This window comes from Megalobrama amblycephala, linkage group LG1 (assembly GCF_018812025.1).
Source record: "Megalobrama amblycephala isolate DHTTF-2021 linkage group LG1, ASM1881202v1, whole genome shotgun sequence".
Lineage (NCBI taxonomy): Eukaryota > Metazoa > Chordata > Actinopteri > Cypriniformes > Xenocyprididae > Megalobrama > Megalobrama amblycephala.
This window is the reverse complement of record NC_063044.1, coordinates 46,218,472-46,244,029: the sequence shown is the minus strand read 5'-3', so window position 1 is coordinate 46,244,029 and position 25,558 is coordinate 46,218,472. Positions and strand designations below refer to the sequence as shown.

General features: G+C 36.9%; 1 protein-coding gene across 1 annotated transcript; it reads right to left on the bottom strand.

Annotated features, from left to right (window-relative positions):
* Positions 1–736: 736 nt before the first annotated feature.
* Positions 737–8,259, bottom strand: gosr2 (golgi SNAP receptor complex member 2). The gene is made up of 6 exons (XM_048196620.1): positions 8,067–8,259; positions 7,509–7,573; positions 4,236–4,344; positions 2,976–3,108; positions 2,695–2,835; positions 737–1,405 (listed from the first exon to the last, which is right to left on the bottom strand). The coding sequence occupies exons 1-6, from the start codon at positions 8,093–8,095 to the stop codon at positions 1,244–1,246; spliced, it is 639 nt and encodes a 212-aa protein (XP_048052577.1). The 5' UTR covers positions 8,096–8,259; the 3' UTR covers positions 737–1,243.
* Positions 8,260–25,558: the final 17,299 nt, after the last annotated feature.

Below are 25,558 nucleotides of genomic sequence, written 5' to 3'. Positions count from 1 at the left end.
TATATTTACTAATGGTTTGGTAAAACAAACCCTAATTTACCACCACAATGAAGTTCACCCAAATGACATGTCAATTTTACAGCTGTTGGTTTCAAACACTAGATGGCACTGTTGGATTGTACTTCACTCGCCGTAAATTGAGGCTTGTTGCAAAGTTTTCACCAGGAATTATATAGAGGAAGAAGTAATTATCTTTCAAATCAATTACAAGTGCGGCCTGCTTGTCGGATTACAGAGGCAGGTTTTTAATACCTTAAAATATGTGTTTGCGCAAATATAAGCATTAACTGTGTGCATTTGTCTTTCTCATCATATCCTAAACTATATTGGAAAAGAACTGCAGGTGACATTTTACTTTTACATTTTTATCTCATTTTCACACACACACACACACAAATCATGATTGTGCATTACTATGAACAAATAATTTAAATAAACTCTGATTAAGTCTATATTAGGAGCTTTATGGTATCTTGTTCAGCAGCACATGAATTTCAGCAACAGTGGCAAAAACATGAATGATATACGACTGTTGCAGGAGAACATTGTTGAGGATTCTGCTGCTGGGGTCCTGAGCATGTGTGAATGTGCGCACACAGAGCGTCAAGATCCATGCAGCAGATGTCCAATAAGACGTCTCATTTCCTGTTTGCCGGGGGCTGTGGCTCCTGCTTAGATCCAGGCGTAGACATTTTAACAGTATGAAACAAGTTTTACATTTTAGGGCAGCTGGATGTATATGGGCGATGAGTTTATTGCACAAAAACGTCCAAGAATCTATATTTACAGGATTGAAGTGTTAGGAATAATACAGTACAAAATCAGTATTAAATAACCAAACATTTTTGGTTTGTTCTCCAAAAGATGGCGATGAAGAGCCAGATAACAGACCATTTTCAAGTACATTTTAATGACTATTTGCTCTGACACCATCAGCAACAGCCAAATTGAACTACAGGAGGACTGATCTTTTTAGTTCAGACTAGCAGAGACTAATGTGTTTAAACTGCTTGTGTGAAAATCAGCTGAGCAGAAAGTTATGAAATAATTCAATGTCTTTTAAAATACATTAGATGAAGAAATAGAGACACAAAAGATACTGACAGTCATCCTGCAAAGAAGCAGTTGTGTGACTTCCTTCAGCACACATCTGCAATTTTCACAGATGTGATGCACGTGCCATGAAAACCGGAATGAGCCACTGACGGGATCAAGGAGCAAGGTTGGCTAAAGCTGGGAAAGTTCAGCTAAGGTATTTAACCACCAGGAACATGACAAAGCAAGTAGCCAGCATTCCAGCCATCATGATGAACTTGTCCTGTGTTGCTCGCTTCTCAATCAAACGCATGACCGTGTTCGACAAACCCAACATGTTTGCGACATCCAACATCTTTTTATGGGTACCCTATGAAAAGAAAAAAAAGAGAGAAGGTGAAAGATCTTACCAAGAATCTGCAGCTTTTTTTAACACAGTGAGCAACAGACACATCCATTCACTCAGTAAAACATCTGAGGTACACATCACCCCCCATTTCCCCAAAAACCACCATCAGAGACAGTCTCTCACGCTCTGTGATAATCAGAGGAGCTTCAGGAAGAGCACATACTCCTCCCTGGAAACACACAGTCATCGTCTGTATGTGCACGCATGACCTCAAACCAGTGTTATCGTTAACTGAAACGTTTTCATTAATTGACAGGGTTCCTCACATTTTCCATTTCAAAATTCCATACTCAAATTTCCAAACCCCCTTCCACACAATTTTTCAGACCATATTTAACAAATATGGTTCATACAGCATTATTTTTGGAATATAGCAGTCATCGGTAAATATTTTTATATTCTCAGTTTTTTCATTGGTTTTCTCGAAGTGATGACATTTACATGATGAGAAGGAACCTTAAACGCTGTATAACCTGCATATATTCACCTCTAACACATCAGTTTGATACTGCAATCATGATTTGATGTTGCACGATCACCAAACAGCAAAGTACTCTGATTTAGATGATTGTTTCCTCCTTTTACATTGCTGGTTTGAGTGGCACAATCACATCCTTTTAGAGAAACCTGCTTGATTATTTACTGCCTGATTAATCACTAAACACTCTGCTTGTATGATACATTTATTTTTAGAAATTCTTCATATTATATGTCAAAAACTGAATAAGGGCAATAGTCTGAAGAAACAAATATTTTTCCCTACACGGTTTTCTTTTTTCTATACTTTTCCAGACCTGGAAATTACGCAAGTCAAATTCCATACTTTTCCAAACTGCGTAGGAACCCTGCACTGAAATAAAATTATATAATAAATATTAGATGAAAAACTTAAACAATAAAATAAATCTAAACAGAAATATAATTTAATAAAATGACAAAAGCATAAACTTACATAATTCAAAATGTGAATAACTAATATAATAGTATATAAATAACACTAAAATATCACTGCCTCAAAAACCTACTGTTAAACAACTGTTATTTAATTTTAAATGGATCAGTAGATGTATTGTTTTTCCTCAATGTTGTATACACTTCATTTGGCTATCATTAAACTGCCATCGGCACTTTACCAGCAATCAGTCAAGCACTATTTGAAATGTTTAGAAACACCCTGATAAGAGGATTAAAAAAAAATTCCCCTTCCTGGTCTCCAATGAAATCCGCCCTGTATTCTGTGTCACACAGACCTTAAGCGTGCTCCTCTGGTCTCTCAGTCCATTAAGGATGCTGGAGCCTGAGCCCAGCAGGTCGTCCATTCCTCTGTGAGCGTTTTGTAGACTGCTATTAAACTGCAGGGTTTCATCAATAGGGATGGAGGTGTCTGCATCCTACAAAAAAAAAAAAAAAAAAGCACACAGCACTGTGAAAATCATGCCTTTGTAGTGTGAGGTTATGTTTATAGACTGATGAGTGATAATGAAACAGTTTGGGCAAAAAGTATGCAGAGGAACGTGTGTGGTCTACTGACGTTTGTTGTGAAGCTTCGGCTCAAGAGCTCCTCTCTTTCTCTATCCTGAGCCTCGCGAGCATAACGTCTGTGCTGGAAGTTCCTCAGGGCTGTCTGAAGATGCTGCACATCATACTTTAGCTGATCAACACGCCTACAGAAAGAAAAACACAGTGAGTGTCTTTTGGACCACACAGCAGCCAGCAGGGATTGTCTAGTGATGCAATAGCTGTAAAGTTCCTGCTCATTTAAGTATAAAGAGATCTTGCTCTCAGTAACAGCTAAAAACGAGTTTTGAATCAAAATGTTCACATTTTATTTACACCACTCAGGGCTAAGCGGTAAGGATGATACTAAGGCTCAAGGCTAGTGTAAGAATTTCAGGCCAGTGGACTGTTTCAATGACTGTTAAAATTCATTTTAAAAGTGATAAATACTATTAAAGTTAATATTATATTAATATTAAAATTTTTAAAAATTAATAAAAAAAAAATATTGTAAATTTGTTATATATTAATAAATAGTGTTACAATTTTACTTTTTTAAATTATTCTTTTATATATAGGTCTAACAATCACTTAAATTACAACAAGGATTCCCATTGTTAGACTAACTTACCAACATTAAGCTGGATTGTGAGAAGATTATGCTGTTTCTGTGTAGAGTGTTTGAGGTCATGCATACACATTGTCATAAAGGCACTCTTCAGGAAGCGTCTGTATGATATTCAGTGTTTTGTGAGCGAGTGTCACAGGTGTGTTGGCCTCAGGTGTGTTTGTGCAGTGCTTTAGCCAGGCTTTGCCACACACGACAGGAATGTTGGTGATGACGTGACTGCAGACGGAATGTTTTCACTGGATCTCATTGCCACGGGGCGCGCACACAACACAAACACTCCTAACCGTCATCACCTCACATCACATCACATTATTCTTCATTTGGCAGTGGCTTTCTTATTCAAAGCAACTTACATTATGTAATTACTACAGGGAAAATCCTCCAAGAGCAACTTGGCTTCCCATGGTGGACACGATTGCGGTAGTTTATGAATCTTCTGATCTTTGAACCTACAACGTTGAGGTAGTCTATAGTCCAGCTTCCACTTACTCTCATACTGGACTGCTATCTGTGTGTGGTTAATGATCAAATTGGATTCCAATTTAAACTTCTGACAGGAAGGATATTTTGCTCTAGTTGACAATTCTTTAGAAACCAACCTCTGATCAAGATGAGGACTGGATTCAAGAAGGCACTAGTGGATATTTTTACTGATGCACTCACAGTTTGGCATTTTGCCGTCGGTTTGGCGGCTCCTTACTGGCTAGTATCTCGAGTCGCTCCAGCTGATTAAAGATCTGATCAATTCTGGCTTGAAGTTCATTCTCAAGTACTGCAAGAAATACAAGCATCAGAAAATATAAGTACACAAATCAGTACATCACAAAATTACTTCACATACGTTACCGATTCAAGTTGATCAAAAATACAGTAAAAACTATAATATTCTGAAATTACTATTCTTTTATATTAAATTACTACTCTTTTCTATTTTAATATATTATTAAAATGTAATTTTTTTTATGAATTTGCAGCATCATTACTCAAGTCTTCAGTGTCACATGATCCTTCAGAAATCATTCTGATATTATGATTTGATGCTCAAAAACATTTTCTTATTATCAATGTTGAAAACAGTTGCAGAAAACATGATACATTTTTTTTCAGGATATTATATTTGTTGAACAAAAAGTTCAAACAGTAGTTCTTGACTGGTTAAAATAAAAACACTGTATCATGATAAATGTCTAAATGTCAATTTACATCAATTTAATGCATACTTGCTGAATAAAATTTTCTAAAAAAAATAAAATAAAAAATCAAAACAAATTTTTACTCATTGTTTCATAATAAGTTTCATAATGAGTTTCAAATATATATATATATATATATATATATATATATATATATATATATATATATATATATATATATATATATATATATATATATATATATACTAAGGATTCACAAATATTTAAATTCTGGCCAATATTGATAATCATGTTATGTCTGATAATGATAAAAGGCAGATATTAAATTTCTACATTATTTTGTCTAAATAAATTTAAAGTCAAAACACTAAAAGCTAAAATTAGCCATTTTAAATGCTACAAATGTAAATAAATGCAAATATAGCACTAAATAAGTTGTCTTTGACATAAGATAGAAAATCTAAAATACATTCAGGTGATACATTTTGAAATATGAAATAGAAGTGTTTTCTAGTAGCATCATAAAAATTACAATTCAACAGAATATGCTTCATAGTCAAAGGAATTTGACATGAGAGACATTAAAGGAGGAACTTCACCTATTAATAAAAACCCTTGGGTAAGTCTTGAGTGACCCAGTCTACACCTAGTGAAGACGATTTGATCATGTTTGAAGTTATGGAAGGTACTTCTTTTTATACTAGGGTTTATTTCATGCAGCTTATTATTTTTATTTTCATCCCATTCTTTCTGCCACTTGTTAGGTGATGTATAAATTAATTACTGGTTTAAAATCAGAAGGTGGTATTTGACAGTCAGATATTACCAGGTCAAGCGCATACCTGGCAGTCGTGTCCACACTCTCATTACCAGTCAGTCCAATGTGACTTGGAACCCAGCAAAAAAATAATATTCTAGTTTTCCTTCTTTAAAAGATCTAATTTAGTTAAAATTTCAACAATTATGGGGCGATCAGCCTTTAGGGATTTAAGTGCTTGAAGACATGATCTTGAGTCAGAGGTAATTAAAAAGTCCCGTTCTTGACCCTTCTCAATATTTTCCAGAACCAGAAGTAATGCTCGAGCCTCAGCTGTGAAGACAGAGCCTTGGTCTGGAATTCAAATGCCACATTGCTCACTAAATAAGTAACAGGTACAGATGAAATCGAGCCTTGACATGCAGATCCACAGATTGGGAATGAGTGCAGATTGCTTGGAGAGAACCACAGACTGGTGGGAAAGTTTTATCAAACAGTCTGCCCTGACCCCCACCCACTGAGACAATGCAATCTCAAAGTTGCTCTCACACAGAAGAACATATGCATATGTGACGCATCCTTCCCGCCTATGACATCTCATATGATGTCATCAGTTTGGGTAGGAGACAGTTATCTTATTCAGACTCACCACAGAGCCACAACACCACCTCAAACACACACAAACCACGCCACTCCACACTTCTCGCCCTCCTGTCAAGCATCCATTCTCCATGCCCCCCACCCCATCACTCCTCCCTGTCCTTCCTGCCATGGCACCAGCCTGGCTCTGTGCATGAGCTCCACCTCCACAGAACAATCAGCTGGTCAGTGGCACCACAAATGACTTCGATCGGCTGGACCTAGTTTACATGTGGTATTACATCTAGGTTATCCGATCAAGTGGAAAATACTGGTGTGAATGGGGTCAATACATTTTTTTAATTACATTAGGAAGTTGTGGAAAACGCATGTAACCACAATTTTTTTTATTTACATTTTTTAAAAGAAGTTAAATCGGTACACAGGTGTAAACAAGGCATAGGACAGCTGCTGATCGGGACTCGTTATATGTCACATTATTATAACTGGTGTTACCCAGTGTGCTTTCTCAGTTCTTCAATATGTTGCAAGAGAATAAAGATGTGAATTTATGTAGGGATTAAAATATAAACAAAAAACGGGCGCAGTTATGGGCACTGCCACAGAAACAACTAATTTCTGAGTGCAGAGCGTCAAACAGTTCAGAGTAGGAAGATACAAAATAAGTTTCAAAAATCGTTGTCTCATGACATTGGGCAGACCAAAAATATGTTTTAAAGTCAATGTAGAGCTACAATATTGACATTCTGGTACAATAAATACCTGGTATGGCCTATACAACAACTGGTATATTCTTATTCATGTCCAGATTTAAAAGTAAAGTCAATTTTTAAAAGCATTTACAAAAAAATCATGACGTTAATGTTTATATATACACATCAGAGAGAGAGAGAGAGAGAGAGAGAGAGAGAGAGAGAGAGAGAGAGAGAGAGAGAGAGAGAGAGAGAGAACAATGTATGTACCTGGTAGACACAATACAAATAATGAAGCAGCTTTTAGATGAAATTCATATTCATAAACCAAACTGCCCATCTCTGACTATCATTGGCCCAGTATCACAGACAAGGCTTAAGCTAGTCCTAGACTGAAATGCACGTTTGAGCGGTCCTAACTGAAAGCAACTTGCACTGATATATCTTAAAATATGTAAGAGCCATTGTTTTGTCTCAAGATGAACACCAGTAATGTTTCTTTTCTAGGGTACATTTAAAAGCTACTTAAATACCCTAATTGAACTACGGCCTAATCCTGGCTTAGTCTAAGCCCTGTCTGTGAAACCGGGCCTTAATGTTTAAAGATATGTGTCTTAATTGTATCCTATTGTCTCTTTGGGAATGAGGATCTTTATTCGAGCTATTGTAAGCACACACACACACACACACACACACACACACACACACATACACATTAAACACACAGACTTACAGTGGACTGACTGTCGGTCTGTTGTCTCCAGTCGTCCCATCTGAGACTGAACCTCCTGAATTTGTCTGGCAGTGAAAGACACGGGTGTGTGAGAAGAGAGAGAGGGTTAAACACACTACATTAAGAAAGGCATTATTCTCTGTTGTTAGAGACATTAGGGCACTTCAGGTTCATGTGGATGACCCGCTATCTAGTGTGACGTCTCTGCTGTCAGACAGATGATAGCATTATACATGCTTTACCTTATAGTTTAACCTCACTTTTTGCGTACTAAACACCTGAGAGACCATAATTAAGCATAATATCAACAACAACAACAACAAAAATAGATTCATAAACAGGAAGAAAAAAGAGAAGGCAAAGCCACATTATCTTCTTCATTTAACGGATGCTGTCAGACCAAACAGCTTATCACATTTCCACACAACAGATTTCAAAGAGCCTTTTATTTGTTACATGTTGTACCGAACTTATGAAAACATTCAGCATTTAATAGTTCAGTTTACTGGTAAGCCAGCTAATTTCTGATAGTTTTGAAATAAGAATGAACAAACTCACTTATTGGTCTGATGGTAAAGCATCTCCATCTTCAGTGACGGTTAAAGACGCCACCAAAAACACGGTAAAAAAAATAAAATTTAAAAGCCTCTAATCGAAAGTTATGCAATGTTTTATCATCCGTTTCGTTTAGTTTCACATATCGCTGTCTAGGATACACGTCACCAAGTAAAAGGACCTCTTTTAGGCGCCCTCTCAACCGCCTGACTGTAAAAAAAAAAAAACACTAGACGAGAGAACAGCGCCAGCTGTGGCGAATGTATTCAACATCGTATTATTCATTCATTCATTCATGGTACAACAGACCAAACAAAGTCAAATTACATTCAGAACTGCAATCATATAAACAAAAGAAAACATAGCCTACGGGCATGTCCATATATCGGATTGAAGAATAGTCCTGATACATAGGCCTATTTTAATCTGTTGTTCAAGGATCAAAAACAAGGGTGTGGTTTTACTATATAACTTTATTTAGGCTAGGCCTATATGATATTTAGCGAAAATTAAAGTTAGGCTAAAATAAATTAATAATTTGTTTTATTTGAGGGGACATAAAACAAAGATGGTGTTCATTAATCCTAATATAGTCTGTAAGGAATAAATCTATATCTGTGAATGAAATTTGACAAAAATATTGTACCTTTTTCTCATAGCCTACAGTTCTCTATGAACTTCTACATGAAAAGGCATTTCTCCTACAGACACTATTCATTTCTAATAACAGAATAATAGAGATATTATAAAATGCTAAAAGTGATCGAATTTAATGAAGATGAGACATAAAACATCAACTGATTGATAAACACTGCGTTGTAGCATTGTGTGGCTCATAAAATCGTGTCCCGTGCAAAAATAATGCCCTGTAGGCTATTTTGGTGGAAACTATAACCAAAGCGTTAAGTTTTTGTAAGGAAGAGCTGAATGTTTATATTAGAATGTGAACCGCAATTAGTAACCAGCTTTAATCTTAATAGGCTATTTTTCCCATAGATCTCTGCATTCAGAAATCTGCTCCATAAAGCCCTTTAAATGGCAGCTATTAATGTAAACCTCAATACATTAATCCTAAATCCCATTCATCATTAATGTGAAACATGAATCATGCAGCAATTCTAGTTTTATGAAAGCAAATACCATCACTCTTATAGTATGGTAACAGCTTGAGGCCTGGGGGAAGATGTGTCAACTTTCATCCCTTGATGGAGCGTCAGTGACAGGAAGAACATAATGACAAAACTTCTTGGGGCTAGATTTTGTCAACTCCTTTCGCTCATCCCGGTTTTGTCTAATTATGTTGGATTCCGCAGCCCTGTATCAGAAAACACTAGTCAGATCTAGTGCCTCCCATGCCTGGAGACACAGACACAAGAATAATGATATCAAAATTTCCACAAGAGAGACAGACAGACAGACGAGGTGGTTGTTTGCTGACCTGTTCATTACAGTGTGAAGCAAGTGAGTGGATGAAAGTGACATTGATTTTGCTACACTGTTGTTGTTTTTTTTTTGCCCTATGGTTAAACCTCAACAATTTCATCACTGAATTCTCTATAGACAGGTGTGTGGTGTGTGTGTGTGTGTGTGTGTGTGTGTGTGTGTGTGTGTGTGTGTGTGTGTGTGTGTGTGTGTGTGTGTGTGTGTGTGTGTGTGTGTGTGTGTGTGTGTGTGTGTGTGTGTGTGTGTGTGTGTGTGTGTGTGTGTGTGTGTGTGTGTGTGTGTGTGTGTGTGTGTGTGTGTGTGTGTGTGTGTGTGTGTGTGTGTCTGGTATTCCCTACATTATGAGGGAAGGGCAAGTGTATTACCTCCTGCATCAAAATGTCCCTACAAAGATGAGACTCCTGTCACCGTGGGGACCTAAATTGAGGTCCCCATGGAGAAACAAGCTTATACATCATACAGAATGAGTGTTTTTTGAAAATGTAAAATGTGATGGGTAGGTTTAGGAGTAGGGTTAGTGTAAGGGGACAGAATATACAGTTTGTACAGTATAAAAACCATTATGTCTATGGAGAGTCCCCAAAGAGAAAGCAAACCAGACATGTGTGCGTGCGTACGTGTGTGTGTGCATGTGTGTTTATGTGTTACTCAAGATGTTATGTGTTCCCCCCAAACCATTAGTGTGGTGGGTGAGATGGGCAGGTCTGAATGGAAGCCAAATGGTAGTTGATGTCTGTCTCTCCAGGCTACTTTTCTGAAACAGTGCCCCTTTTTTAACTCCCGTCTACCCTCCATTCAGCTCGCCCCCAGCACGATCTCTCTTCATGCTCCTTCTTGCTCTTCACACACTCCATCCTTACTGTCATAACACCTCCTGAGGCCAAGAGGGATATTCAGGGAAAGAGAGAGGGAGGGAGACTTTCACAGGAATAAGCAGACAGGAGTCAAGAGAAATGGAGGTGGGGAGAAACAGGGATGATTATTCTGGGAAGAGGAAGTAGATAGAGAGCAATGAGGCTAGATGATGTTTTCGATCATATTTTCAGAGGTTACACATGTCAAAGCAATCTGTCCTCAAGCGACAGAGCATCATTCAACCTTCTGCCATCACACAAACTCACGCACCTGTGAACCAGAGGCAGGGGGTTTTGTCAGGTGCTGGAGATTTGTGAATGCCCCTGATGACCTGTTTTGCTAAGAAACTAATAGAATGACTACAAATAAACAGTAGGTTAAATTGTCTATTTTGTCGGCATTACATCAGGCACCATAGCAACAACACTGCTGTTCTGTGGCTATAAATATACAACACGAGGTGTTCTTGTGTCTTTTTTTCATGCATAAAGAGAAAATAATATGTTATTAAGCCACTTAATGTTTGGTGGAAAGAACTGCAGTCGGTGTCTTTTAACTTGACAGCACAGCAGGTAAAGGTGGCAATCTATGATGTCATGATGAAGATCATGAATGGTGCTGAAATCGCTCCAGGGGTAGAAATGTTTGGATGCCAGACGTCTGTTTTTTTGTTTTTTGTTTTTTTTCATTCTTGTTTTCTGAACTGTCTTTACTTTGAGAAGAAGAATAAAGCACTTGTGTTTCAGCTGATAAGAGGTTACTGAGATCAAATAAAAACCTGTAAGGCTTTGTGCTTTTTCCTCTGTATTTGTAAGTGGGCTCTTCAGCATTGGGCACACTCAAATAAATATTTATGCCTGAATTTGAGATTTATGTATTTGAATTGCATATAAAATCCAAAATGAGGATTTTCAGTATAGCAATAACTACTGTATATTATTTAACATCTACACTAATACACAATAACATTCTGTAGATATAACACGTGCTGCACTTATGCCATAGCTGCTGTTTTGAAAGCTCAAGCTCTTTAAAGCAGAATGTATTCTGATTGGTTGTCAAAGTTTTATTAAAGCCCCACTGAAGTGCCTTGGATTGGAACATGCAACGTTATTCAATGCATGTAGCAATTTTTGCTAAAACAAACATGCTTCAGAAACACACAGTTATAACAACCAGAGAACAACTGATGCTGAAAACTTAAGGGTCAAGAGCACAACTAGCAAACGCTCACCTCCATAACGGTGACTTCAAAATGGACTATTTTCAATAAAACATCAACATCTAAAAGTTTTGTATGAAAGAAATAGTCAAACTGCATTGTACTAAGTAAAGATGCTGAGATCTAGACAGATCTGTTAGCATTTAATGTTCTGTTGCTGCTGGTCATGTGACAGTGTTTTCAGCTAATTTAAATAAGGAGATTTTACCATCTAAAAGATTTTAAGTTTTATCATCTAACTGTTTTGTTATTGTATTCATTTTTGTAATTTTACATACATTTGTATGTAATTTAAGAAAACAGAAAATACTGTATAAAAATACAGCCAAACAGAGCATGGGAAATGAAAATGGGCTGCCTACACAAAACCTGCATGGGCCCAAAGGTACAAAAGTTGCTCTGGGCCCGAACAGGCTGGCCCACACTGGGCCATCATGGGCTTAATGTGGGCAGTTCGCTAGTGTGGACTGCTCACAGAGAGGGCACAGTGAGCCCAAAGCTGTGGGCCTCGCCTGGGCAAGCCCGCACTGGGCCTGTTTAGGTTTAATGTGGGCTGGCCCTAGCCAACTGTGCCCGCAAAAAGCCAGCATGGGCCCCGCAGGGGCATGTTTGCAGGGTTCTGTGCAGAATTCAAATAGGTCCGATACATTTTGTGGTCTGAGCTGACTCACGGATATGATCCGCTCTGTGCTATCGTGTCTCTAGACCAGAGCAGACTGTGTTCACGCTGCGGCAGTTCGCGTGACACTAACGTGAAACCAGACTTCATTCGCCTCAATGGAAAGCATATTTACACTGTCTTAATCGTTCCCTGTCCCCTACAATATATAGTGCACTATGTGCCATTCACCATGTAGAAAACAGTAAATGTGTGAACAAGTGACCAATTTCAGCCACAGCTTCAGCGTCTATTTGTAATGTAGGGGGCGGGCGCTTTAGATTCTAGAGAGCATTTTGATCGGGTAGAAGATCTGATGAGAAGCTGAAGGCTGCGGTGATGTCATGAAAATCCGTGATCTATTTTGGTGGAAATGAGAGACCAACTTATTCATAACCTTAAGGCTACATTTTGACTTTTATGGGGACTTTAAAAATCTTTCTGAAAGTGATTCAAATGACATTGTTCCCCTGTTATTGTTATCATCATTGGTGTGAACAGGCCTTAAGCGGCCATTAATTCAAAATGCAGTTTTGCATTCCACAGCATTTTTTTTCCACATGTTTGACTGCTACACTTGCATCTTGTGCACAACACAACATTATAAAAATACAGCACTCAAGTTAAAAGTTCATCTTATAAAAAATGTCTTTACAGACCTTTGTGTTTTTTCACCCCCTTTTTTACATTTTTTTTTTAACACAAAAATGCATTCCATATAAATCGCCCCTAACTTTGCAATAAGCACCTTGTGTGAAGTCATGAACATAGCAAAATTTGATACATGAACACTAAGAATGTTTCATATCCTTGTTCGTGTAATAGAGTTTTCAGTGTGCAGATGGCTGGCCGTCCACAGAAAGAGTACAGATGGGTGCATTACAGATAGGCTTGGGAAAGAAAGGGAGCACACAAAAAACTCTAATCACACTACATGTTTAGGTGAACACATGTCTTGTATGTGTATGAAACAGAGAGAATGTTGATGTGAAGAGAAGAGGAGTGAAGGCTGCTCCTGCCTCCTATCTGTCGTTATCTTCAGTGCACTTGTTGATCAGTCTGGGAAACTCTTGTTTCCATCGCTAATGGAGGTCAGATCCAAGTCTGGATCTAGTAACACAGGTACCGAATATGATGTTTTGTGATCTTAAGTTATATATTTGGTTGTACAGGATATTTCTGTGCTTGTCAAGCAGTGTAGTGTAAGATATGTTTGGAATGAAAGTTATCCTAAGTGGCTTTGAGTTTTAACCCTACAGGTGTTTCTTTAACACCATGGCAAGGCTCATGGGAAATCCTCCCTCACAGTTTTCCCAGCCCTCGGCCACCCAGTCAGGATCATGAGGAGATGAATCCCTGGTAAGTGTGCTTATATTGCAAGGGCGAACAACAGGTTGAGAAAGGTGTTTCATTTTTTTGTTTATCCTTATGGTCTTTGTAGAAGTAATCACACACAGTTACTTGTGTAAAGTGTACATGTGAGAGAGAAAGAGAGTTTATGTCTGTAGACAAAAAAACCCACCCCCTTCACCCTCCAAATATCTCACAATAGAATCATTCAAAGAGACAACCTCATCATTCACTTTGTACTCACACACTCACTTACTCTGAAACAGAAGTAGCGACAGATCTTATCACTCATATTGTGATATACTGTACATCTGATTGAAAAGGGCTACTGAAAAATATTGAGAAATATTGAATGCAAGTTTGAGGTTGATCGTTAGAAAGTGATGGGGTTTAAGTGGACTAAATCGGGCATATCACCAGTCTGTCATTTCACTTGAAGATCAAGTTATGACATTTCGATTAAAAATTGTGAGCTCCAAAAAAAAAAAGAAAAAAAAAAAAAGAAAAGAAAAATGCATTAATCGATCGTTCACAATAAGATCAATAACATGCATTTAGAAAATAGATAGGGTGAATTTTCATTTCATGCCGACTTTAAAGTCACCATGAAACCAAAATGGATAATAGTTCTGTTCCTTTGAAAGATTTCAAAGATGGTCGGTTTTGTTCAGTTACAAGATCTCAATCAGGGTCACTTTTACGCAGTTACGACATTTCAATTATGTCTGTTTTATTGGGTTGTGAGATTTCAGAGACAGACAGTTTTGCTTGGTTACAAGATCTCAATGACGGTCAGTTTTTTTTCTTCCTTTACGAGATTTCAATGACAGTTGGTTTTCTATTGTCAGTCAGCATTGTTCAGTTACAAGATCTCAATACAGTATGTTTTGTCTTTTACAAGATTTGAATGACAGTTGGTTTTGTTCCATTACGAGATTTCAATGACGATCGGTTTTATTCTGTTATGAGATTTCAATGACTGTCAGTTTTCAATGAGATTTTAGTCATGGTCGGTTTTCTTACGACAGTCGGTTTTGTTCTTTCATGAGATTTCAGTGACCGTTGGTTTTGTTCGGTTACGAGATTTCAATGACTGTCAGTTTGCAATGAGATCGAGATCTCAATACGGAATGTTTTGTTCTTTACGAGATTTCAATTACAGTCGGTTTTATTCCTTTGCAAGATTTTAATGACAGTTGATTTTGTTCTTTTACGAGATTTCAATTACTGTCAATTTCCTATGAGATCAAGATCATGGTCTCAATGACGGTATGTTTTATTCTTTACGAGATTTCAATGACAGTCGGTTTTGTTCCTTTGTGAGATTTCAATGACAGTCGGTTTTGTTCGGTTACGAGATTTCAATCACTGTCAGTTTTCTATGAGATCAAGATCGTGATCTCAATGACGGTATGTTTTGTTCTTTAATGAGATTTTAATGACAGTTTTTTTTTCTATTACGAGATTTCAATGGCGGTCAGTTTTATTCGGTTATGAGATTTGAATGACAGTCGGTTTTGTTCTTTTACGAGATTTCAGTGACCGTTGGTTTAGTTCGGTTACGAGATTTCAATGACTGTCAGTTTGCAATGAGATCCAGATCAAGATTTCAATACGGTATGTTTTGTTCTTTACGATATTTTAATAACAATTGTTTTTTCCATTACGAGATGGATGGTCAATGACAGTCGGTTTTATTCCTTTGCAAGATTTCAACGAACAGTCGCTGTCAGTTTTCTATGAGGTCGAGATCGAGATCTCAATACAGTATGTTTTGTTCTTTTACGATACTTTAAATGACAGTTGTTGTTTTTGTTTTTTTACAAGATTAATGATAGTCAGTTTGTTCCTTTGTGAGATTTCAATGACAGTCGGTTTTGTTCTTTTACAACATTTCAGTGATAGTTGGTTTTGTTCAGTTGCAAGATTTCAATCACTGTCAGTTTTCAATGAGATTGAGATTGTGATCTCAATGACGGTATGTATTGTTCTTTAATGAGATTTTAATGACAGTTGTTTTTTATATTACGAGATTTCAATGACAGTCGGTTTTGTTCGGTTACGAGATTTCAATGACTGTCAGTTTGCAATGAGATCAAGATCTCAATACACTATGTTTTGTTCTTTTACGATATTTTAGTCATGGTCAGTTTTCTTACTTTAGAAGATCTTAATAGCAGTCAGTTTTGTTCTTTTACAACATTTCAGTGATGGTTGGTTTTGTTCAGTTACAAGATTTCAATCACTGTCAATTTTCTATGACATCGAGATTGTGATCTCAATGACGGTATGTCTTGTTCTTTAATGAGATTTTAATGAAGGTCGGTTTTGCTGGGTTGAGATTTCAATGACAGTCAGTTTGCAATGAGATTGAGATCTCAATACGGTATGTTTTGTTCTTTACGAGATTTCAATGACCGTCGGTTTTATTCCTTTGCGAGATTTCAATGACAGTCGGTTTTGTTCTTTTACAACATTTCAGTGATGGTTGGTTTTGTTCGGTTACGAGATTTCAATGACTGTCAGTTTTCAATGAGATTAAGATCTCAATACTCTATGTTTTGTTCTTTTACGATATTTATTCATGGTAGGTTTTCTTACTTTAGGAGAACTCAATAGCGGTAAGTTTCATTCCTTTACAAGATTTCAATTGTTCTTTTACGAGATTTCAGTTATGGTTGACTTTGTTTGGTTACAAGATTTCAATCATTGTCGGTTTTCTATGAGATCAAGATCGTGATCTCAATGACGGTATATTTTGTTCTTTAATGAGATTTTAATGACAGTTGTTGTTTTTTTTTCCACTACGAAATTTCAATGACGGTCAGTTTTATTCGGTTATTAGATTTCAATGACTGTCAGTTTTCAATGAAATGGGAACGCGGGAGCACCGCGATGTGACCGTAAAGGGCACTTTCACTGTAGCGATCAAAGGGACTAAAGGGAAGGGACCAGATCGTTAGTTTTCTTAATATTATTCTTCCGCTCTTGAGTCTATGGCAGCCCATAGAACAATATGGTAAAATTTTTAAAAAGGGCCACAGATAGAGGACAGTCTGAAATGTTACCATAGCAAATTTGGAGTCTCTACCTCAAACCCTCTAGTGCCACCAACAGTTCAAAGATTCACTCATGTTTATGCTTTTGACACATTAATTCCTAGAAACAGAATGATTTTTTCCTCTGATTCCATGGCTCATGCTGATTTGAATGCTATGATGTCATTTCCATCATTAAAATTTTTCTACCATTTTGAATTTTCTGAAAAACCTTTTTCTAACTTCTAGAACGTTTGTACAATTTGCTCAAAATGTGCTATATAGCATCTACTCACACTTCAGGCAAAAAGTTATTAAAAGCTTTGATCGGCCAATCCGTTCTTGTATAGCACATAACATCCTAGTGGTTAAGAGATATAATGAAAATTATGAAAATGCTTATAACATATGAAAAATTCAGCATATTGTCATTTAACTTACATTGTTAGATTTGTTGGCTTATGCAGAGCTCTACAATACCAAATTTGCCATTTTCTACCATACAAAACCTACTCCTCCTACAAAAAAAAAAAAAAAAAAAAAAAAAAATCCTGAAAAAAAACCCCACAATATTATTAATATTATTAATATTTCACAATATTACTTTTTTCTGTATTTTTAGTCAAATAAATGCAGGCTTGTTGAGCATATGAGAGTTCTTTCAAAAACATTAAAAATAGTAATGAAAAAAAATATATATAGTGCTTCCATGTAAGTTGTAAGAACCATTTGTGATATGAAAATAATGTAGGGATTATTTTTTGCCCCAGGGTTACACCCCTTATTTTCTGGGGTTTATTTTAACCCTTTTATCAGTACAGTTTATGGCGACTGTACGGGGGCTTTGGGCGGTATGTGATGTGTGGACTATTTTACACCAGGGTGACACCCTTTATACAGTACAGCTTATTGCGACTGTACCGGGGCATTAAGACCCACTCAGCCTACAGGTTGATCAGACCTGCTGGCCTTTCTAACACCTCTTCCCGCAGCTACCCAGATAGAGACTGGGCTCAACCCTGCTTAGCTTCAGTGGGTGTACAGGTGAAAGCTTCAGGTTGACCGCTGCAAGGCTGCTCAAACAGCTTTTCCAACTCTTTTATAACCTCTTACATTGAATACAAATCTCGACAATGGTGACATGCTTGATGCCACAATGTATTCTATAACAGACTATTATTAAGTTGAAATCAACTGCATTACATCTACATGATAAAAAAAAAAAAAAAAACACTGTGTAAAATGAGATGACTAGATGATGACAACCTCTTCATCATCATGTTGTCAACATTACTTTTTCCCTTGCTATTTGTGCCACAGTTAACACAATTTCAGCAGCAAGAGAAAAACACTAAAGGTATGTTTACACAACAACTATGTACTAAAAACTTTTTTTTCTTTGTACAGATGACAACATTATCAAAAATCCCCATTCACATGGATCCACGCAAACAACTAAAATGCTGTATTACGCATGCCAGAGAAGTAGTTGGCGATGTTACTTTGTAAAGAAAGACTATGCGCATGCGCATATACACATTCTTTTACAGAGCACTCGCCTCGCGCATGCCTATCCACACACACATGAAGATTTTATGAGCCCAGTTTGGGGGAGGTCTCCGACCCAGATATAGACCAGGCTCAACCCTGCTTAGCTTTAATGGGTGTGCAGGGCTTCATAGACCTCGTATGAAGCAAAAATTATACTGCAAAATACAATGTGATATATTACATAATGAATATTGCATACCTCGAATGGCTAGATTCGAGGCTTATCGCAAACGATTTTTTGTTCAAAAAACCCTCTATTGTGTGGTGTCACTACGATTATTTAACTGCTCCCAAACGAGACTGAACGTCCCAGATCTCAAATGAGCGGGCTGCCGCTGACGTGATAACCGCGATAGCCAATGAGAGCAAGCGTCACCTACCGGATGTTGCGTGCTTGGCAGCCACAAACATTCCACGAAAGTATAGTATTGAGAAAGAAGACCCCCCTTATTCTTTTATTTTACATTGTAAAGCACAACGTGTTACAGAAGCCTGCTGACAACATCGTTTGTCCTCCATTTGTTTTTCTCACGTTTGATATCGCGAGTCTCCGTGAGATCGTTCCACAATCAACAGGTGTGTGAACGCTGAATCATCTAGCGTTCGTTCAGAGCATCATAATGCTAAAAATCGACTGAAACTGTCATGTCTGTGGTCTCCCACCGTTTTAAATGTGTTATTAAGATTTGAAAATCGTCTAGTCAGTTTGTCCCAGGCCTTTAGTTGTACTTTGGCTGCTTGACTGTGTTTGTTGTGGAAAGAGAAGCTGATGGTGTCGTCTACTTGATAAAGAAGATACAATCAGTGTATAGTTGGCTGGTGTCATCTAGGATTCTTTAAAATTATATAATTTTTTTAATTATGATGGTGACTTCAAACTAAACATTTTCAACAGAACATCATCTAAACCTAATTCTCAATTAGAACTTCTGTAGATATCTGACAGAAATCAGGTCAATCTGGTTAGTAATTAATGTCTTTGTTTATCTTTGGTTGATTTCATCTAAGGCTGTGGCTGAAGTCAGTTGTAACGTCTTCAATCATTAGTTCCATTAATGGTAAACGTTTGGCACCCTGTATGGATTTCACAGTTTTTTTGTTTTTTTTGGTGTTTATTCCAACCAAAATTCAACATCTGCCTTACGTTGGACCTTTTGTATCAAACAAACGTTGAGTCAAGACATCAACCCGATTTTCATTTTCAACCAAAATCCAATGTAATTCAATCCAACTTTTGTTTACAGCTAAATTTGTTAAAATTTTGTGATCATGTTTTGATTTACAGTTGATCTAGGAGCTTTATACAGCTTTTTTACAGCGGATCCCATTAAAAACAATGCATTCTGGGCAATATTTTGCATGGTGAGCAATTGCTGTTATATATATATAAGCCCATTTCACACTGTTCTATTGTATTTATGTATTAAGGTTTTGTACTGTAGTATGTAATGCATTGTGGGCTGGTCCATTTGAAGCAATAGCGCTGAACGGGTGTTTCACAGTGAATATAGGAGTTTGAGCACAAGTAAGTCTTCGCCTATGCATGGTTGAAGCACTCATAATAGCAGAAATAACAGAAAGGTGGCCCAGTTTTGCACAACACAACAAAAAAATTTTAAAAAGGCAAATATAAATCAACAACACTGCGGAATCAAGCCACAACACAACAGAAATGCTTCCACTTTTTTTCCTTGGCTATTATAAAACTGTTCAAGATTTGAAATTAGTCCATTGTCACCAGTATAAACCATGCATGTTTAGCTATAAAGTACCCTCTGAGTCGACCACGAAGTGGTCTGATTGTGCACAGTATATATACTGGCCCATTGGAACATCAAGCTGGTTTATGAATATGTTGGTACCCCAGGTGAAAAAAAAGTATGTTTCTATAATGTACTTAAAGAGCACTAATTTTGTACTTTATATACTAAAAAATCTTAAGAACATCTAAGTGTACTCAACTGTGCTGTTTTGAGACACCATGAAATATGAACTAAATTGTGCTTTTAATATACTATCTCTGTATTTAAAAATGTATTTAGATACCACTTAGTACATCTGAACCCATAGTGTGCTACAAAACACACACTATAATATCAGCTCAAAAACTGTAGAGAGCTTCATGGAATGAGTTTCCATGACCTTGTGACTTATTTACATTGTTATTTCTTTCAAGTTGTGTACATTTTGGGACTTTTATTTAGAAAATAAACCGATTCTACTTACAAAGTCGAATGGAATGCCAAAACTCTCCGTGGCTTTACGTGTTCTTCTGCTTTGTGGCTCAGTTGCTGCTGCTCCTAAACACTTCCACTTTCCAATAATTCACTTGCAGTTGACCTTAAAATATCTAGCAGGGATGAAATTTCAGGGATGAATAACTGACTTATTGCAAAGGTGGCATGCTATCACAGGACCATGTTTGAATTCACTGAGCACTTCGGAACAACCCTTTTTTCACAAATGTTTGTAAATGCAGACTGCATGGTTAGGTGCTTGATTCCATACACCTGTGGCAATGGGTCTGATTGAAACACCTGAAGTCCATTATCAATTAATTAGCACTTTCATCCATAGTGTAAATGATTTATTCATCTACATCATTACATCAATTTTTTAAAATTCATGTGCCCTCGTAATTTTTAATCAAAATAAATTCCCCTTCCTTTTGCAGCAATATCTCTTCTCTTCGGATCTGTTTACTGATGCGAGGGCAGGACAACCTGTCGCTCAAATGATCTCACAGCAATAGCAAACCACAACCATTCAACGATCCAATCAGTTCCTGATGCACAAAATCAAGTGCCGCCCTACGTTTTTTTCTTAAGAAGTCATTTGATCAGATACACCTCACAATAAGGAAGTAAAGATGATAGCAACTTCCGTTTCATGCCGACTTTATCTCACTGAAAGCAGCTGCCACAGATATGATGCTGCAGGTAATCACAGCTATGCTGATTTTCAGACCAATATTGCAGTCAAGACATATAATATATATGCTTATATATAACAATTAAATAAACAAGAATTCAGCATTGAGTAACTTGCATTTTAGACACAATATTGCCAGTTATTATGACTATTTATTTTATTTATATTTTGCCACCAATGAAAATAGTTTCAAAGGAAATCAATGCAGAATGACCAGTCACTGAATCAATGAATCAGTTGAGTGAATAATTCAAATGACTGTCTTGTAAAGACAGTCATTTTACATCACCTACTGGCAATATAACTATATAACTGATAGAAAAAGTCAAGTCTCCACCACTAAAATACAGAAACAAATAATCTGTCTTTAACGTGCAAACATGGATAAGTGTAGTGAAACAAACATTGAAAGTTACTGTGCTACTTGTATATTAGTGCTCTTATAAACGTTGCTGCTTTACCCGGTAACTTACCATATGGACCGATTCCTTTATCTGCATTATAATATCGGCAGATATTAAGAGATTAAATCTTTAACTTAAAACAGATACAGTATAATTATAGAGAGTCAGACAAATGAAAGGATAAAGAATGTAAAAAGTACAGAGAGATGGTGGAATGAAGGGATGGATGAAGGAATGGAGATATGCACTCAGCTTGTCATAGCTCCAGGCACTGTGGCTTTGTGATGTGGGTTGAGCAATAACATTACTCATTTCACATTCCAAATTCTTACCCTGTGCCATCGTACCCCCCCCCCCCCCCAAACCACCCACCTCACCCACTCATAGAAACATTTCAGACAATACCTTTTTATTATATTGCTCCCTGTCTTTTAAAATGAAAACACTCCACTGTTCTTCTGCATTTCTCTTTTTCTTTCCTTTGATATTTCATATGATGGTCTTGAAGGGTGCATAGCTAAACATAAGGTAGCAAATTCATAGAAATGTGTTCTTGCTCAAGGCAAAGGAGCTAAGCATCAGTGTGTGTTCCAATAGGTAACGCATAAACCAGTAATCAATGTAAAACTATGTAAGCCATTATGGATAAAGGACATTACCTAAGCAACAGAAAATAATATTTATGAAAATACATGACCTACTTATTTAAAGGCATAGTACACCCAAAAATGAAAATTCTGTCATCATTTACTCACCCTCATGTCATCCTAAACCTGTATTTCTTTCTTCTATGGAACATAAAATGACATTTTAGGAACTGTCTAAATGCTTTTTTGTCTATACAATGAAAGTTAATGTTTTGACTTCAATTGTAACATTTCTCAAAATATATGTTTGTGTTCCAAAATCACAAAACAGGAATGCTCCTAAAACGGAATAATCTATCTTCTACATATCACTGTCCCAGGCTGGCCTGCAGTGTTTCATCTTGTCAGGAGCTTAAAAATTAGATTGAATTTATTTCTAATTTATCAAAGAGCCAACTGGTATTTTTATGCTATGTGTGTCTGTTTTCTGTCCAGACTGAAGATGGCAGATAAAGTGTCCTGTCCCCAGAGGGTAACAGACCTACCTGCTTGACCTCACTGACCAAACACACCTCACACACACAAACATTCTGGTTCAATTAAAACATGCTTGAATAGTGAATATTTAAAGCAACACAAACACATTTGTATATGCAAATGAAAAGAAAAATGATGAGGATGAAAATAGACACATCAAAGCCACTCATTGAGGAACACACACTCTCTCCCTGATGCAGCCTCTCTCTAGGGGATGTGTGCGTGAGAAGAAGGCTGTGGATGCTGGGCTTTGGGGAAATTAAGGCTTTAGGATTCATTATTAAACTAGTGCTGTATCATCCCTCACAGACCCCCTGCGGTTCACCATAGCAGCGTATCCATCTGCAGTCTGCTTGCTTCTGTGTGAAACCAATGTCAAACAGTAACTTATTCACATTAGCCATCTCTCTACTGCACATTTTTCATTTATTCATCCATATGCTCACTCACTCACTCACTCTTCATCCCTCCCTTCTGTCTGAACTTTACCTTTCTCTCCTTGACATGCCCCAAGGGATAGAAATTCCTTTGTTGAAGCATGCGTGCATCTGTGTATGTGTGTGTGTGCTTAAATGTAGTCAACAAGGCTTAAGTTAACTGTTTTTAGACTTTGTTTTAGTACCAAATCAGCTTTTATTCACAAAGCCACCACATGACGTGGCTGTTGTCTTGTAAACATGAAATCTCTGGTCTGCTTCACCTCCAACCTTTTTCTGGGACTTTAATAAAGGTAAGTACTGATAAACAGTCATTAGATGAGGTCTGGGTCTGAGGATCTGGGCAGACAGTGAAAGCACAGATCTGTTTGATGGAGCACAACTATTATACTCATTACGTCTTAACAGAGAATGGGAGGGTCTTATTAGGGCTATTACCTCTACATCAAACACAGCAATGCATGCATGCTTTAATGTTCAGACAATAAAGCGCACATTAGTTCTATGATGAGTCAGCTTATGAATATCACCAGACCCAGACGGTATCTGGAGACATTTTAGCCAGAATATTTAGCTAATAAATATTTAACATTTAATAAATGAACCTAAACGGGGCAGGTAAGGTGTAGAACTTTATGAATTATGGGCGTTCCAATTCTGTGGAAATATTTAGAACTTTTGCAGAGTTCTGAAGTCAAACTACTGTTCTGAAGCATTCATGCAAAAATAGTAAACTATATTGAAGATACTTAAGGGGGAAATATGTTTTTATAACTAACAAATAAAACAGTGATACTCTATAATAATTTCATGCTCATTGATTGGGTTACAAGCAATGAAGTTTCAATTGGTGTGTCAGTATTAAACTTGTGCAGGTACAAATTTATACTAAATACAACAAAACAACATAATTTACATAATTGAGTTGAAAACATATATAGTACTTACAGACTAGAAATTCTGAATCTTTTGTGCACGCTACATATCACAGTAAGGACCATTTAGAATGAACCGAATTTACTAGAATGAATGTGGACTCAACATTTTATGAGAGTAAGGATCATTTATCATAAAACAATTCAATTGGAATGAATCAGACTTCCCAAGTACATATAAGAGCAAGGACAATTTAGCATGATCTGAGAATGTGTCAGACTTCCCAGCGCTGATTCACTAGAATGAATCGCACGTCTCAACACTACATATAAGAGTTTAAAGGATTAGTTCACTTTCAAATGAAAATTAGCCCAAGCTTTACTCACCCTCAAACCATCCTAGGTGTATATGACTTTCTTCTTTCTGATGAACACAATCTGAGTTATATTAATAAATATCCTGATGCGTCCGAGCTTTATAATGGCAATGAACGGGAAGTATGAAGCTCAAGAAAGTGCATCGATCCATCATAAATGTACTTCACACAGCTCTGAGGGGTTAATAAAGGCCTTCTGAAGTGAAGCGATGTGTTTGTGTTAAAAAATATCTATATTTTACAAGTTATAAAGTATAAGTACCAATGAGGTTCATTCTCATGTTACGTAGCACATTTGAGCTTTCGCAAGTGAGGTTTATTCGTAAGCACCAAACAAGAACGATTGAGCTTCTGTTTATGTTCATTTAAATCTGTTCATATAAAGTGATTGAATCTGCTCCTCCCGAACATTGTTAATAAAACATCATTTAAAAGATCTTCATTTGTGTTTTGATGAATGAAACTTGTTTGGAATGAAATGAGGCTAATTTTCTTTTCATTGGTAAACTAACCCATTTCATGGGTAAACTAACCCTTTAACTATGTTACATATGAGAGGGATATAGCACTATTGAGGTGAGTCAGTTTGATTATTCTCTCTTAGCTCAGGCAGCAAAGGTTTCATAAAGTAGCTTGTTACTGGAAAAGCTACACTATTATGAAAGCAACTGAAATACTCGAGACACTCACTTGGCTCATGCCAGATTCCCAGTGTACATTTTGTATGTTTTGGTTATGTGTGGCTACGAATGTAGTGTGGTAAATCATCATGTGCAAGTTCAACTATTTGTATATGTTTTGGGTGAGTGAAATGAGAATGAGGCTCAGGTTGAGAGTAGTGACAGGAAAATACTGCAGGTCAGGATCCATCAGCTCCATGATTAGCTGCGATTTAACTAGAGAGCAGGTGCTTGCGTGCAGAGCTCTGGACAGGTGTGCAACCACAAACACTGAAAGAGAAAGAGAGAACGCAAGAGACAGAAAGGAAATCAGTGTTTTAGTTGAAGAGATAAATGTGCAGACACCATTTTTACAAATGTATTATTTTATTTGAATATGATAAATTGGTTCTTAAATAAGGAAATAGATCACAATAGTAAAAAAGGAGTAAATGCATCTGTATTTCAGGCTAAAGCTTTTAAAAGAAGCATTGTCTTAAATATCTAGTAAGAAAAAAAAAAAATTCATTTCCCCCATAGACCGGGTGAGGTAGTAGAAAAAATCCCCGGC

Bases quoted from the DNA above. Each gene is read 5' to 3' on its own strand.
- gosr2 (XM_048196620.1), bottom strand. From the start codon at position 8,095: ATGGAGATGCTTTACCATCAGACCAATAA. The intron at 3,109-4,235 runs GTGAGTGCATCA...TTCTTTCTGTAG, and splicing joins CGACGGCAAAATGCCAAACT to GCGTGTTGATCAGCTAAAGT. The intron at 1,406-2,694 runs GTCTGTGTGACA...TTCTTTTCATAG, and splicing joins ACCAGAGGAGCACGCTTAAG to GGTACCCATAAAAAGATGTT.